Source organism: Coturnix japonica, unplaced genomic scaffold, assembly GCF_054131305.1.
Source record: "Coturnix japonica strain WE unplaced genomic scaffold, WE-NBRP24 Scf049, whole genome shotgun sequence".
NCBI lineage: Eukaryota > Metazoa > Chordata > Aves > Galliformes > Phasianidae > Coturnix > Coturnix japonica.
Genome location: NW_028188952.1, coordinates 1179770 through 1193672, shown reverse-complemented (window position 1 = coordinate 1193672; position 13903 = coordinate 1179770). Strand labels below are relative to the sequence as shown.

At 53.6% G+C, this 13903-nt stretch overlaps 1 protein-coding gene across 5 annotated transcripts in view; it reads right to left on the bottom strand.

Annotated features, from left to right (window-relative positions):
• MLLT6 (MLLT6, PHD finger containing) overlaps positions 1–13903 on the bottom strand; it is a 33241-nt gene that overhangs the window by 12540 nt on the left and 6798 nt on the right. For 3 of the 5 annotated variants that reach the window (XR_014940766.1, XR_014940767.1, XM_015885719.3), the window contains exons 5-10: positions 13470–13573; positions 12887–12980; positions 12391–12498; positions 6966–7064; positions 1946–2120; positions 583–1167 (exon numbers count right to left, since the gene is read on the bottom strand). Coding sequence is in view for 3 of the 5 variants with exons in the window: in XM_015885719.3 (XP_015741205.2) it covers positions 583–1167; positions 1946–2120; positions 6966–7064; positions 12391–12498; positions 12887–12980; positions 13470–13573 (1165 nt within the window). In the remaining 2 variants the exon portion in view is untranslated. Of the gene's footprint in view, positions 1–582; positions 1168–1945; positions 2121–6965; positions 7065–9148; positions 9351–12390; positions 12499–12886; positions 12981–13469; positions 13574–13903 lie in introns of those variants that run through there. The other 2 variants (XM_015885720.3, XM_085532333.1) reach the window with 2 other exon arrangements.

Here is a 13903-nt window from a genome sequence, read left to right as displayed (position 1 = left end):
GAACAGTGTCAAACCTCAGCCTGGAGCTGCATGCCCCTCCCCTGCATGATGCCTTAACCCCTTCCTGCCCACACATCCCACTACTCTCACCCCTTCCCAGGCCAGATCAGGGCTCAGGATTCAGGTCCCCAAGCCAGGGGCAGCTGACAGCCCCTCTGCAGTGTTAATGGTGCACCCATCCTTGAACCCTATGTGGCCACACCAGGATGAAAGGTTTTGCTTCTTAAAGAAGGGTTAAGCTTGAACCACTCCTGAGAATCCCACATTTGGGGTCAGATGGCGGTTGCTCCAATTTGGCCTGGGAATATCCCTCTGTCTGCATCGCTTTAGAAAAGAAGCTTTGACTTGTTGAGGTTTTCCAGCACTTAAAATGAGCCCATTTCCAACAAACATGCAGATGACCCAGGGGATGAAGACCACGATGGAAACACAAGACTGGAGGTGGGTTTTTAACAGCTCCTGGCAGTGATGGATGGGGACTGGACAGTGCACAGAGGCAGGTTCAGGCACCAGACAGACATGATGCTGAAGGGAGCAGGGCTGGGAGGAGCACACCTGGAGCCCTTGGGGGGTGAAACATACCTGAACTCAGCAGCGGGGACTCCATGCTGAGGCTGGGCAGGTTCCCCGTGTGGCTGAAGGGCCGTGAATTGTTGCTGATGCTGGAGCTGACAAGAGACCCCCCGGAGAATGGTGACGAGGACGTAGATGTGGACCCAGCCAGCTGGGCACCCAACATCTCTTTGCTTTTGCCCCCTTTTGGCCTTCCAGGCCCGTGTTTGTTTTTCTTGCTGCCTTTGTGCTTCTTTTCCTTTAGCACCTCTCCCTCTTCCATGCTGAGGGATGGCATCCTCTTGTGGCTGCTGCTTGTGGTAATGCTGCCCGGTGCCGAAGGGCCACTGATGGGGTTTGAGGCTTTGTAGTCCACAGGGGAAGCATCACGGCCCCTCGGCTGGCTCACAGCAGAGGTGGAAAAGCGCATGATGGACCCGAAGCCTGAGAAGATCACCTTCTGCTCGAAGATGTCCCCCTTCTGGCCTTCGTACAGCGGGGAGCAATGGGAAGACGAAGAGGAGGAGACGGGTTTGCGGTACTTCTCGTCGTCCTGCTCTAACTTGGGGAATGCCACGAAATCCTGGGAGCATTGCAAGGAGCTGCAGGAGGTGCCTGGGGGAGGAAGCAGGGAAGCAGGCATAGGAAGGCTTGCAGTGGCAATAACTCAGCCCACAATGCAATGAGAGCACGGTCAGAGGGCAGCTCCTTGGTCACAGGCTGCTTACCGAGCTGGCAGACATCACTGCCACCTTCCAGCCTTGCCCAGCTGCTCTGATACCCTCTCGAAAGCACGAGAGGTGCACAGCAGCAGCTTCAGCCCACCCAAACCTGCACGTGTTTGCTCCCCTGCACTATCACCTTTCTTCCAGCCCCAACCAGGGTCCCAGGAGATGAAACCTGCAAGCAGTTCTGGCAACAGCTCAAAAAAAAAAAAAGCAATCTGAGCAGGTGGGAGCCCTGGTAGGTTTTGACTGGAAGCTCGGGGGGATTGGGGCTATCAGGTCTCTCCCCCAGCACTCCTTAAAGCACTGCTGTGAACAGTCCCACCTATGGAGGCGGAGGCAGGTGCTGCCCACATTGCCTGAGCAAGCATCCCTTTCCTCCTCCCTCTGCTCAGACATCTGGATCTGCTTTCCCTTGCAGCACAGAAGGCACACGCAGGAGCAGAGCTGCAACGCTCAGACTTAGAAACTCCCCCCATGCACGGAGCAAGGGGCAACGAGACCTTTCCCCTTCTGTTCAAAGGGGTTAAAGAGCAATCAGCCCAGTTCCAAAGCACAGGCTCTGAACTGTTACCCTGGTGAACTGATATAAAGAGATACCAACAAGAACCCAAGCAAACCATCACTGCCATCCCCCCCTCCACCCTCACTCCTCCTTCACCCCTTACCTGCAGGCTGGAAGGTGCTGCTGGAAGATGCAGAGCTGAACCCAGCCGAGCTCTTCCCACTTCCCGTCTTCTTCCCCTTGTGGCTGCTGCCATGGCTCGAGGACTTCTTGCCTTTCACCTCTGATCTTCCGACCTCTGAGGTCTCTTTGCTCCCCTCATGGTGGCTGCTGGAGCCCTGGCAAGCAGCAAACACGGAGGTGACTCACTTGAACCAGATGTGGCCGCAGCAGGGGCTCTTTTTACCAATTTCCCCTTAAGAGAAGTAATTGCTCTCTCTGCCCACGGAGCAAAGGCCAGCTCACATTACCCCCAGGAGAACAACAGCATCCCTCTCTGCTGCTCCTTGGTGGCACCAGTCTTTATAACTCAGGGATTAGGCTCATCCCATCTAACTGCAGGAAATTAAACAGGGCACCGACAGCACAAGGCACCCAGGCTCAGAGGGTTATTGAGTCCAAACACAACCTGAAACTGGATGCAATTCAAATGCACATCTCAGGTGTGCTGTTCTCCGCACCAGGTCACTCCACCTGGAAGAACCCGGCTGTCCTGCTGCTGTGATGGGAGTTGCAATGAGTCCCCCCACCTCTGCTGCCATTCCAGATCTATTGCAGCACATGCTTTGCACAGCATCTGACCATCTAACAACAGATGCTGCCCAAACCCCTCTGTAAGCCTGCAGGAGATGGGGAAGCAGGGGGGGAAGAGGCCAAGCAGATGCTGAGAAATCCAGGAGCTTGGGGTGAGAGAGAGAAGAGTAAGAGATGAGCATGGGGAGGGGGGATAGAATGAATGGAAAACCAGATCCCTGTGGGCAGCCAATCTGGGATGTGACACCTTCACCTTCACATCACTTCAAAGCCAAAATAGCAGCAAAGATCACTTCTTGCAAGGTATTACTGCAAGCAAATCGATATTAGAGAGGCTGCTCCAACATGATGGTCCCAGCCTCAAATGCAACACCTGCACATCAGTGCAAACACCTTTTGTTTCGTAATGGGAGTGGATAGAAGGAAGATGCAGGGAAGCACAATACCTTCCTGGCATTGATTCCAGGTGACCCCTTCTTAGGGGAAGCTAAAGCAAAAAGTGCTGGTGATCCACGCTCACCAATGCCCAGATAGAAATCGTTCCCCGTTCCTCCCACGTGGTTTAATCACTCTGCACAATGCAACAGCTGGCGGCCTAACGCACACCAGATGTGCTGGGAATATGAAAGACAGGAGGAAGGGAGTGGTGGAAATTAGGGTGGGGGGAGGAGAGGGGGGGAATCTGTATTTTCTCATCACAGACTCCTGGATGTAGGAGATTAAGCCTTCCTGATTTATGATCTCAGAGGGAGCATGAAAATCTTTCTGACTTTCCACATCTGCCTCGGGTGGGGGAAAGGGGAGCTGTGTCTGGGGGCTATGGGAAGTCACAGCAATGAGACAGCTCATGCCTCAGCATAAAGGCAAAGCCCCACATTCTCCCCCCCCCCCCCCCCCTCAACCCCATAAATTCACCTCTGTGGAGCTTCACACAAGGTGCACGAGGCCACAGAAGGGCAGAGGGAAACCGCATGAGAGGACATGTTCCAAATGGGGAGCGTCAGGAAGGGAGTGCAGAGCAAGCCATGAATTACTGTGGGGTGGGAGGGGGAAATCTGAGCTGGGAAATAAATCTTAATTGCAAAATTAAAGGCCAAAAAAAGAAAAAAGCACAAAGAAAAAGGAGGGGGAGAAAGGCTGGGAGGGCAGCGCTGAGGGCAGACACCCACCTGCAGGGATGCTTGGACCCACAGGCCACCCTGATGGACTCCCCCACATTTGGGGGGGGTGAGGGGGGCAGGATTTGACCAGGGGTCCTACACACTATTTGCCAAATGGATCTACATGGTACCACCAGGAACCCCTCACCATGCAGAGCCTGTACATGGGGCAAGGGCTTGAGCCCCCAAACTGAACCCATACTCAATCACTTCCCCCCCCAATTCCATATCTTTGTTTCCTCCCTGCTTTGCCCCATGGAGCTCAGTGTGGCACTGCAGCCCTCCAGGACACACAGGTGGACCTGCCAAGTGCAACACAGCCGTGACCCAATGGGGAGTGGGCTGCTCCCTTACTGCCAATATTAATAGCAGGAACAAGGGCTGCCATCCCACTGCATCCCTAAAGGAGATCCTCCAGCTGGAGGATGCAGGGCTGGAGTAAAGCCTGCATTGCATAGAAACAGGAGCTCCAACCTCTGCACCATCACCTTTCCTCCAGCACAGATGTGTACAAACACCAATGGTTACAGGCGCACACAGGGGGAGCACATGCAGCAGATTTGGGGAGGGGGAGGGGAGGGAAATAAAACCCCAACACACCAAAAACCAACAGAGAAACACAGAGGAAGCGAGAGCGCCCTTACAAAATGAGGCAGCAGTTCCATCTTGAGGAGCTGTTTGAAGTAAAACATCAGCAGGGCAAACCTGCTGGCCCAGCTGGAGGTGACAGGAGAGGAACTCCTGCTCCAGCCCTGAGCCAGCAGAGCAGAGCCACATATATAGCACAGAGCACAGGGATGCATGCACCTCCTCCCCCCACCCCGTGTTGCTCGCTGTCCCCATGGGGCTGTACCTGTTTGCTGGCCTCTCTGTGACACTGTGCAGCACCCGAGCTGCTCTTCATTCATTAATTTATTGATGGGAAATCAGAAGAGCATCTCTTTGCTTTCTGATTGGAGGGACGAGCTCCTAGAGGGAACCACTGACGGAAAGCAGAAGGGGGTGGGGGGGGGGAGGCTGTGCAGCGTGGAAAACGCAGAGCTGCTTTGCCCTGGATTAAACTACTGGTGAGGAGAAGCAGGGAGGATGCAAACAAGGAACAATGCACTGAAAGAAGGAGATGTGACGTGTCGGAGCAGCCACCCGGACAGGCTGTGTGCATCTGCTGCCCTTCCAAACCCGATTGCTCAGCAGAGGTCAAACAGTTCCATTGGGAGCTTTGGGCTGAGGTGCTCAGATGAGCTGCAGCATCATTGCCCACAGCCAGCACTGTGCTGTGCTCCTTATAGGCACGATGGAGATGGGCTGAAGGCTGTGTTTTTTGCTCCCTGATTCACAGCCGTGTCAGGCTGAGGGATGCTGAAAGGCTCTCAGCAAACATCTGATGCTGAGACACGCTTTGACAAGCAGGGGGGAACCAGCACAACCTCTGCCACATCCATCCCAGCTACCGGAGATCTGCCTGAGCGAGGCACAGTGCAGAGGTTCCCAACATCTGGCAGCTCCAGCCCTGCTGGCAGACCCCCAGAGCTCAAATCACACTGCAAAACCTCAGGACCATCCCCCCCCCCCAACACACACACACACACAACCTCCTTCAACACCTGATGGCTGTATGGGTGCGGGGAGCCCCCAGCATCCGCCGCTTCCATTACAAACCCCAGAGAAAGCCAGATGTTGCAGCTCCAAACACGCAGCATGTGTGTGTGTGTGTGTCAACAAGTGATCGTGAGGTCTGCAGCTGGCAGGAGGAGGCAGCTGGGGTGGCTTGCAAGCCTGCAGATTTACTGCAAGTGCAACTGAGAGCGGCAGGATGGCTCCTCGTGGGGTTTGCAGCGTGCTGCTTGGTGTGCTTGCTAACCCATAGAGCCAGCAATGAGCCCCAGCTACACACAGTGACCCTGAGAGCAGCAAGTGGATGTTTCTGGTTGAGCCAAGGTTTGCTGGTGAGCTGCTCTGCTGGCAAGAAACTCTCTTCTGCCCTGAGCTCTCTCTACAAATGCCATCTTTCCAAGAAGCTTTTCCAAAGCATAACGAGCTGGCAGCATTTTGGAAGGTTTGGATGGGCCACATCAAACAGCTCGAAATAAATGTAGCCAGAGAGTATTACACAGAGGGGAGGGATGGTTTCTACCTCTCTCATGCTCCCTTTTTAGTCTGCAGGAGCTGCGAGCAGCCAGCATGGCCATGAGTGAGAGCCTACACCTTGCACAGATCCATCCCTTCCAATACACCCCACTGCAGAAAGCATCCCCAAGCTCCATCCATGAGCACGGCTGGGGGATTTTCCTTCCTTCTGCTCTCATGAGGATGCTCCTGAACCCCAGGATCTGCCCCTCTCTGAGAGCAATGCCAACCACACTGCACAAGGACGTATGTCAGAGGCATGGGGAGGGCTCAGAGGTGTCACGAAGAACCATTCCCATGCTGGGAGTTCACACGAGTGTACACGAGAGTAGAGTCACTTAAGCACAGCTACAGTCATTAGGATCTCCTGCATTATGGCTTACAGAGTTGAAAGCTGACTTCCCCCCTTATTTATAAAGGCCTGGCGGGGCTTTGAGGAGACAGTGGGTAATTGTGTGCCACCACTTTACCTGGCCAGGAGTCAGGTTTTAGATTTCAGGTTTAGCTTGAAAACAGACTTCTTAGGCCACCAGTTCCCAACAGCTCTGTTAACTGGGTAAACCTGCTGCTCCCCAAAGCCAGAGCTGAGCTCCTTGACAGGGAAACCAGGAGTGACTGAAGCTCAGAAGCTATTGCTCTGTTCCATCCCACTGCAGCTCTCTGCATCTCCCAGCCTGGGACCCTTCAGACTGACTGTGCCATCCCTATCCTGAATCTCCTCCCTGCTCCAGGCTTGGCCCCACACAGCAAATCCTCCTCCATCCTAACCCAGAATGGCCCCAGACTAATAAAGCATAACAGCTCCTCCCCTAAGCCTTGCCTACCTGCCTGAGCTGTTTACTGTATGGCAACAGGAAAGGCCAAATCATGGATATTTATCTGTTCTGCGAGAGCTTTAAATCTGAACATCTGCTGCAGAACAGGCGGGCGCTTCCAGCTCCATCACTGCACTGTCAGTGCTGACAGACACCCAGGCAGCTGCTGTGCCAAATCCCAGAGGTGGGTGCAGTGAGTGAGAACGTGGCAAATCAGGAATCACAAGCAATGGACAAAAAGTTCTTTCTCTGCCCCTCTCCTCATCCTCCATCCCACCTCCTAGCAGTGTGGTTTCCCCCTCCCTCTCTCACCCTATGGGCTCAGTACCTTTTCTGCAGCGATGGGCACCGTGGGTGTTGGAAGGCTGGTGGGAGATTCTGGCCGTTTTTTGTGCTTCTGTTTAGGTCTTTCTTTGTCCTTACGACTCTGCAAAAGAAATCAGAGAGTATTGCAAGGCTTATGCTGAGAACAGCGGTTGTAAGGGAAAAGAAAGGAGGGTGTGTAGGGGTGGATTTACAACCATACATTCATATTCCTCTTTCCTTCCCCACCCATCCACAAGAGCCCAATGTCCCTTCCCCCACATCCCATCTCCTTGCCTGGGAGCGTCCCGCTATCTCTGCTCCAGCTGCAGCCAACATCTGGAGCACAGAATATCGACAGAAGCCCCCAAAATCAGCTCATGCTTAAGAAGATAGGGAAGGATTTCACAAGCTCTGCCTGATTTCAAGTAACCTGAGCTTTCCTTTTGCTATTTCCCCAACCGGGGGCTCTGCGCCCCTTTACTCTCTTACCTTCTTGGATGGTCTCCCAGACCCACCCCGTGCAGCCATTGGGAGGATTCTGACCTCAGCACAAGTTACACATGCACAGGTAAAGAGCTCGCTCAGTGCTGACCCCACCTCCCCTCCCAGCAGAGAACAGCTGCTCTGGGCCCATCTAACTGCAGCCAGACCGTTCAGATTCATTCCTCCATCCTATTTCTTCCTCTCACTCAAACCCCAGAAAGATGGGGAGCCTTCAGATCACACCGAGTCCTGCCCACCCTGCTTCAATCAGCTGGAGAATGGGCTGTAAGGAGGGTCCCAATCCTTCACACAGCTCTTTTACCCCAGGAGCTGAATCCTCACCTCAAGACTGTGTTCAGAACACAGCAGTCCCATGGTAGGGATTCTCTAGAAGATGGAGATTCCTTCCCCCTGCAGACAGAAGCCTTGGTGCTACCATTGGCAGCAGACTATGGCAGGGATGGGATGCAGCAGCAAACATTTGCATTCACTTGACAGCACACAACAGAGCACTGATGAGCTGGGGACCCCAATCCCACTTGGGTGGGTGCTCTCAAACCAGAACACACTGCAAGAGCCATAGAATTGAAGGTGAGGGTCACACACCTCCTTATAACACAGAGCCCATCCCCTTGCTTTCAGACCCGAGTGCATTTATGGTGCAACGGGGGAAATATAGAATGATGCTGTCAGTACCAGCGAGACGGTGCTGGAATCATTTAACTTCACATTCACAGTCAAGACAGGACAAGAGAGAGCCAAGTCACGGCTATGACATCGAACCTACACACCTACACACACCCACAGCCACGTGGGGAAGGGCAGGAATGTCCTGGCTGTCACCACTGCGAGCCATAAAACCTCCCACAATGTCACTGTGATGCTAACAGCCAAACTCACATCCTCCAGCTCCAAAACGCTGCCCGTCTCCTGGCTGAACAAGCTCCCCTCGCTGCTGGTTCAGTCTGCAACAGCCAACTGAGCAGTGTTCTGCTTCTCTGTAGGAGTGCATCCATATGTACATATTCAGCAAGAGCCCTGCCTGCACAATAGGGACCAGATTTCTGGAACGCCTCAGTTCCCATTCAGATGCTTGAATAAACCATCACGTTCTCCCATATAAGAAATGCTGGGCACGGAGCTCTTTTGAAGATCTGGCCCTGATTCTATGTGCTGAGCAACTGCACATGAACTGCAGATCTGCCCCACGGAGAGACGCCGTGGTGCTCTGCCGCTGCAGCCCGATGAGGAGCAGAGCAATGCAGTGCCCTGTGTTAAATGGGCACTGTAATTAGTGCCACGGCTCAGCAGGTGCTGGTAGGATGGTGATGCCCACAAAGCTCGGTCCTTCCTGGCTTCATGCTGTTATGCATTAAGGCAACCCAGGCCTCCCTTAGCAGCTGTGGGTTCTCTTCAGGAACTGGAAGGCTCCAAATACTTCCTGCCAGAACCACAGGGTGCAAAGAAGGGAGGGCAGGAGGAACGGAGGGCAGCAGCACCATCCCCTGCTTCTTGAGTGCCTGCTTTGCACCCAGCTCTGACGTGCCCAACACCTTCATCACCCAAGCATTCCTCTGCAAACCCTTCCAGACCCACATGGCTGTGCCATGAAGCAGAACCCATGGGAGGGGGAGGAGGAGGAAGAGAAAAAGAGGATGCACTGTGTGCAGGAAACCTCTCGCTGCCCGCATCCCATCTTTACAAGCCAAAGCTGAGCCCTACCTTGCATCTGCTGGGTGCTCCCTACATCAGGTGGGCATGCTGGGCGAGCTGCAAGGAGCACAAAGCTGCCCCCAACAACAAACGTCATGGAAAACAAGCTCTCCCCATGCAAGGCTGAGCAGCTGGAGCTTGGCATGGGGGCACGGAGCAGGCCAGGCTGGTTGGGGAGGAGGGAGCCACAGAGTCTCCCTTTGAGCTCAACCAGCAGAGAAGGAAAAAACCAGGATCTCTCGCTGCCAAAAAGGGCTGTGCACAGTCCCTCCTGCTCCCCCTTCCCAGAGCCCCCCTCTTCTAATCTGCTGGACACCGGCAATGGGATCATTAAAAGTAGACTGGGCAGGGAAGGAGGGAGGGCAGAGCCAGGATGCTGGGAAGAGCCAAGCAGGCTCTGCTGCTCCCTCCCTCTTTCCCAGGCTCTCTGAACTCCCTGCCCAGAGGAGGAGGAGGAGGAGGAGGAGACTCAGCTCTAAGCTGCAGCCATGGCAGCGGCAGTGAGGAGGAAGGCACCGGGCAGAGGGGCACCAAACCCCCTCCTACATCCCCCCACCTGCATCACAAAAGGCCCCAGAAAGCAGACAAGGATGCTATATCAAACAAGGCTCCTCTGCTAGATGAGAGCAGACTGAGGTTCAGGACTGGGAAAAGCATCTCTGTGCTCCCATCCACTCCTGGTGGGACAAACTACACTCCATAGGGCACAGGAATTGATTTTTCTATGCATTTCCAGCAGACAATATAGGTGACAGAACATCTGCACTTCATTCAACCCCTGTGCGTCATCCGGGCGCTCTCTTGGTGTTGAGCTATTGTTTTCATCCTTTCTTTCTTTCTCCTTTTAAACAAACCCTGCATAGGCTCCCACAGGGCAGAGCACACGCATGGCACTACCAACCCCAAGGAAATCAATGGGGATCTATTTTCTAATGCCTGGCACAGCACTGGGAGGAGGCACTGAATGCCATGCAGAGCACCTGCAGCCCAGAGCTTGCACACTGTTCTATGAGCATTCAGTTTTGCCTTCAGCTCTGCAGGATGGGTCCTGACAGCCATATAGGTGGACAGGCTCAGGACAAAGCTGTTCTGCAGCAGCACAACGACCTGCCATATAATGTACTCCCAAACTCTGCAGGAAGCCCCAGTTTGGGTTCAGCCCCTATTTGGGCTCAGCCCCTATTTGGGCACTGCATGCCCATGCTGCCTCCCTCCATCCCCCTTTCCCTGCCCATTCCAAGCACCCTTAGAACCCCCAGCCCTGCTGCTCTGCCACTGCAGCCCCACTCTGTGCTGCCTGCCCTCCTCACAGGGATGCAGAAGATTCTGCCCCCACACTGCACCAAGTGCCCCCATCCCCACCAGGGCTTCAATGCACCCACAGCAGCAAGATGGACTCTGCATGCTTCTGAAGGAGCCCAGAGGCCAATAACAGTGCCAAGCAACACCAGGAAGCTATAAATAAAGCCCCAGCCCTCCTGCTTTTGCTTCCCCCTGGCGCTGACCTGCTTTCCAAGCCAGCAAGCAGCGCTGCCCAATGGACCCTCCAGCCTACACCCAGCACAGAGCTGTGCAAACACAAAGCTCTGCCAGCCCCCAGCTTTGCACTGTCAGTTCCCATCCCAGCCCATCACCCAACCCTGCCCTCCCACCACCCCTCCCCGGATTGCTCCTGCCTAAAAATAGCACGTTCCAGAGCAGTGCCAACCTCCCAACCCATGCACAGATGCTCTTTCTCCTTCTTCCTCCCCTCCCAGCAGCTGAGCACACACACACACACGAGGAGTAAACACTCCCAATATGTTTGAGCCTCGTCGCCAGTGGGAAACTGACTTGATGTCACCGGGTACGTGCAGACCTGGGAAGTGAGGCTTGCCTTGTTTGCACACATTATCAGGTAGGTTTGGGCAAGCTTCCCAAGCACCTCATGGGCATGGTGGGCAGCATTTCAAGCTGGATATTAAAGGATAACCTCTGTAAATAAAGAGGGAGACGGCTTTCCTGCCCACACAGCTTATGGGCTCTCAGCTGAGCCTGCCAGCAGGGTGCCAGCAGGCATTCAGCATGGCCACATTGCTTCTGAAAGCTGGGCTGGGATCCACCAGGCTCCAGCCACATAACCCACCAGCATGACATGGGGCTGCTGCTGGATGTGGGTCACCATGATTACCCACTCAGCATCATTTATTCATGCTGAGGACGCCTACTGCAAACAAGGGGAGAGCACGCACATGAAAACAAGCAGGCAGCCCCACGTTGAGGGCAGGGCTTAGAAAACTCACACTGCTATTTCTATCAGGTCACCACATCACCACGGTGTAATTTGGCTTTTGCCCACAGCAAAGAAATAACCAGGCAGAGGTCATTTGTTGGAATCATTCTGGGTTTTCCCAAGCAAAAACCACAGCCTGGCCCATGCAGGATTAAAAACTGATGGCACTGAATGCATTTCTTCCCCCCTCTTCCCAATGTTATTTCCACTGCGGATTCTACACCCCTGTTTTGGGGTGCAAAGGGAGAAAGGCAGAGCTCTGCTGGGATTCTGCCCTCTGTGCTCACTATTTCTCCTTGAAATACAAACCTTCATCACGTGGCTCAGTTGGTTAATGATGAACCCCGGCGTGCTGTTAACACGGCCTGTAACCTTGCAGCAGTTTTGATGAGTACACCTTAACCAGCACAGTTAAACAAACAACGCTGGCTCTCATCAGATCTGGCACGCAGTGCCCTTCTAAAAGCTTGTTTAGCAAATGTAAGTTGCTTTCAGGAGTAGACTTGATGCGGGTGGCACAAAGCACTGCCTATGGGACAGTAAGTGGTGCTGCTGTTGGTAATTAAGCTGCTGGCCAAAGCGTAGTTTAACCATCAGTCCCCTAAAAGTTGGGATCTGGGAACTGAGAGCGATGACCCCCAGTTTATCAGGCTCTTGCGTTTAAGATCACAGCTCAAAGTACTCCCAGGGATCAGCCATGTAGATGGAACCCACAGCACAACATCCACGTGCCATAATACAGAGATGGCAAAGCTGTGCTCTGCCAGGACACCTCTATCATCCAGACACAACCTGGCTTCCCATTCCCCACCCTCTATTCGCTGGGTTCCCATCATGAAATGCAGCCACGGTTCAGATCTCTGAGCACAAAGCTCTTTGCAGAGCCCACCTGAGGATCCAGCCATGCTCCCTGTGCTCTCATCCCCCTCCTCACCTCCATTGTTCTGCCTTAGGACTCATTGCTCTGCACACATCTCACCTTCTTTGGCCTTTCGTGGTGGGACAGGTGCTTCTCCTGGGTGGGGGACGTGGACCGACTCCTCCTCCCAGCAATGAAGGAGCTGCCTGCAGAGTGTCGTGAGGTCTTCTGGGGTCAGTGGGGAAGGGGCATCATGGAGAGCAGGGGTGGGGGGTCAGGAACAGAGAGAGGGAACAGTTTTATAGGGCCCAGATTTCACTAATTCATTCAGTAAGTGAATGGTTCACAACACGAGGGACTGAATTCTCTTCTGGATTCTCCCCCTGTCCTATGGCAGAAGCTCAGGCTGTTCTATTACACCTCCTGCTCAGGGTACATATTAACTCCCTGCCCTCCTCTCCTATCTCCTGCCATCCCTTGTACCAAGCAGAGCCCTTCAGCACCCTCCCTCTAAAAGAAAACACCCCTTTGGCATCCTGAGACTGCCTCTTCCATACAAGTGGGATCAAGGAAGCCAAATGCAGGATGAAGATGATGCCTTACATCCGAAACTCACCATCTTATTGAAGTGGTACTTGCAGTAGCCACAATACTTGACATTGTCAACTTCCAGGACTTCCTCCTCACACAAGAGCCCGGCCATCTGGGCACTGCAAATACACGCAATCAGAAGGAGAAGAACAACAACAATCATTGCTTTTCTACCAAACTGCTGAGCAACTTTTGCTTTTCTTAAAGGAGAAAGCACACAAGGAATCTGCACCAAGCTGGGAATCCCCCTGTTACTGCTGATGGGCAAACGCTGCTTTCAGACTGCAGGGCTACATGAGGATATCAGCCCTTAACATCATATCATTTAGATGATCCTCTTGTATGTGCTGTGCTGGAAAAGGAACATTCCTGGCTCATGACTCATCCCTTCTCTCCTTGGATTCCATACAGTCCTAGGGAAATCCCCAGCCCTCATTCTAACTGGGGAAGGCTTTGCTGAAACCTCAGCCTTCCTGGGGAAAACAGAGCAGGGATGAGATACCCCTACATACACAGGTGGGATTTGGGTGTGTAGGGACACACCACCGTGTGCTGCAACCCCAAAGCCACAGCAAAACTGGGACCGATGCAAAGTGGATGGAGCTCACCAGGTGACGTGGAAAGCTTGCCGGCAGCCGTGCCGGTTGCACGCCATGCAAGCACCAGAGGCTGCTTTGCTCTCCCTTCCCTGCTCCTCACAGATGTAGCAGGTCTGCAAACAAAAGGAAAAAGGAATCTGTCAGAGAGGCAGACTGCTTTGCTCCTGCTGCTCTCCAGGAGGCAAAGCCTTCAGGAGCTAAATCTCACATCGTCTCCCTCCTGGGATGGTTATTTCTCAGCCTCCTTCAGCCCCAAACAACGAATGCATCTCATCAACACAAGGAGCAATAAACATGCAGCTTGAAGGAGCTGAAGGATTGTGCATTGGGGGAGAGGAAAAGAAGGGATCAAATGTTACTTGCAAGAAGGGTTTGCTTTGTGAGTTCCGAGATCTCAGTACCCAGAGGTTAAAGTAAGTTTGATAGGAGACGTGGAGGACCAA